General features: G+C 35.7%; 1 protein-coding gene across 1 annotated transcript; it reads right to left on the reverse strand.

Annotated features, from left to right (window-relative positions):
- Positions 1 to 652: 652 nt before the first annotated feature.
- LOC118009150 (coiled-coil domain-containing protein 70-like) lies at positions 653 to 1,772 on the reverse strand. The gene has a single exon (XM_035002947.1). It carries the CDS (start codon positions 1,584 to 1,586, stop codon positions 828 to 830), a length of 759 nt encoding a protein of 252 aa, XP_034858838.1. The 5' UTR covers positions 1,587 to 1,772; the 3' UTR covers positions 653 to 827.
- Positions 1,773 to 2,003: the final 231 nt, after the last annotated feature.

The following is a 2,003-nucleotide window of genomic DNA, read 5'->3' on the forward strand; positions in this document are numbered from 1 at the left end:
AATTAGATCAATTATCAACATTAACACTTCTGAAAAATCCATTTCTACCTTCCCCAATTTACATTCATTATGAACTGCTCCACACATTCACATTCCAAACTCCGAAACCCCTGTTTAAGCTTGGAGACTCTTTCTCACTCCTTCTTTTCTTTCTTTAACACATTCATTAGATAGAACAGCCTCCCTCCCAGCAAGCAAAAGGAGGACAATAACTGAAAGTAAAAATAAAGAGAAAGTGGGAAAGCTGGTTAACACTCAATTTCTGTATTATCCACTGTTTTTAAAATTCCTCATATTTGATTATCACCAAACTAAGCATAGAACTTTATCACCGAAATAAGCATAAAAGCACAGGATATTCTTCTACAGTACATTTTTTTTTTACAATACATATGAACAAAGTATACAAAACTTTATATTTCAATAAGATCAAGTTTTGAGACAAATATTTCCACTGTGCTGTTAATTTCTTACAATATTCATCCAATGTTTTTGAAAGTAAAGGGCAAAACCCCTTGTGCATTCAGTGTCATGCTTTGAGCAATACATCTTTGCAGATTATTCTAGAATAATATATACCTCCAAGAATAGTGTGAAATCTAAGTAAACCCAAAATAATCATTTCCTTTTTTTTTTTTTTTTTTACCTTTTGAGAACTTTATTTAGTTTCCAGGACCAGATACTGAGTACTGTAAATTTCCAGGCTTTTGACTTCAACCCCAGCAACAGTATTTCACCTTCAAAAGTTTTAATGATTTTTACTAGAATGTCAATGGTCTTCATGGTTTGCTGGTTACGTCTTCAGGTCACATTTCTCCTGCTCTGTTTTATTTTTGTGCATTTTTCCAGCACGTGTGTTTGTTGTCTTCTCCCTGAAGAATCTTATTCCACTCTTCAAGGACCTTTGCCTCTTCCAGAAGGGCTTTTTCCTCCTCTTGAAGAGCCCTATTTTCTTCTCTAAGAGCCTTGTTCTCTTCACGAAGGGCCTGTTCCTCCTTCCACAGAGCCTGTTCTTCCATCTCTAGTGCTATTCCTTCTTTCATCAGGGCTTGTTCCTGCATCTTGATTGCGCTCTCCTGGTGTTGCAAGCCTTTTATCTCCTCATGGAGAGACCTTATTTCCTGAAGAGCTTTTGCCTCATTCTGGAAGGCCTTCTCCTGTTCTCTGAGAGCCTTGATCTGAGCTTCCAGGGCTCGATTCTGTTGCCAATAAAACTTTCTTTCTGTGTTCAGAGCATTGATTTTTTCCCCTGCTGGTTTTTGGCTCTCCGAAATCACAGTTTTAAACTTCCATAGGACCTTGTTTTGCTGTCTCAAGGATTGATTTATCTCCCGGATCAACTGGTTGTCCATTTGGAAGGTTTTGTTTTCTTGTCGAAGAGCTTTATTTTCTCCCCAAAGGGACTTGTTTTCTTTTCTAAGAGCCTTGTTCTCATCCCTGGACAACTTATTGTCTCTCTGAAGATTTTTTTCCACCTCATGAGACTCATGTTTGAGCTTATTTTGATCTTGGGTGAAAGAGAAAAAAGAGGAAAACAAGTGCAATATTTTGTCTCTATTTATCCACTTTGATTGAGAGACAACCATTATTTCTTAGTGTTTTATCTGAGCAAAATATATATACTCCAAGTGTTCTGGGTTCTGCCAAAGGTGAACTAATGATATTTACAACAAAAAATGGTCCTAAATTTGTTGCAAATTTGTTCATATAGAATTGGTTGTTGTGTTGAATTGTACAGGTAATATATCAGGGAAGTAAACAAGGCTCAGTCAGGCCCACTGCAGGAGAAAAACAGTCAAAACATGAAGACAATTCAGTAACTTACTATTAGATTGGTGTAAAAAAGTTTAAATCTCAACACATGTAAATTGCAAATTAATAATTCTAGGATACATATCGAATAATGATCAAGGTTAATGTATTGAATTGTTTGTGTTAAACTGAGTTAAGCTAAGTTAAAGTACTTCTACCAAGCTAATTAATCTTCCTCTATTCATTATTTA

Source organism: Mirounga leonina, unplaced genomic scaffold (genome assembly GCF_011800145.1).
Source record: "Mirounga leonina isolate KUSES-001 unplaced genomic scaffold, KU_Mleo_1.0 Mir_127, whole genome shotgun sequence".
Lineage (NCBI taxonomy): Eukaryota > Metazoa > Chordata > Mammalia > Carnivora > Phocidae > Mirounga > Mirounga leonina.

What these genes read in the sequence shown, in the direction of transcription:
- LOC118009150 (XM_035002947.1), bottom strand. Translation starts at nt 1,586, where the DNA reads ATGGTTGTCTCTCAATCAAAGTGGATAAATAGAGACAAAATATTGCAC.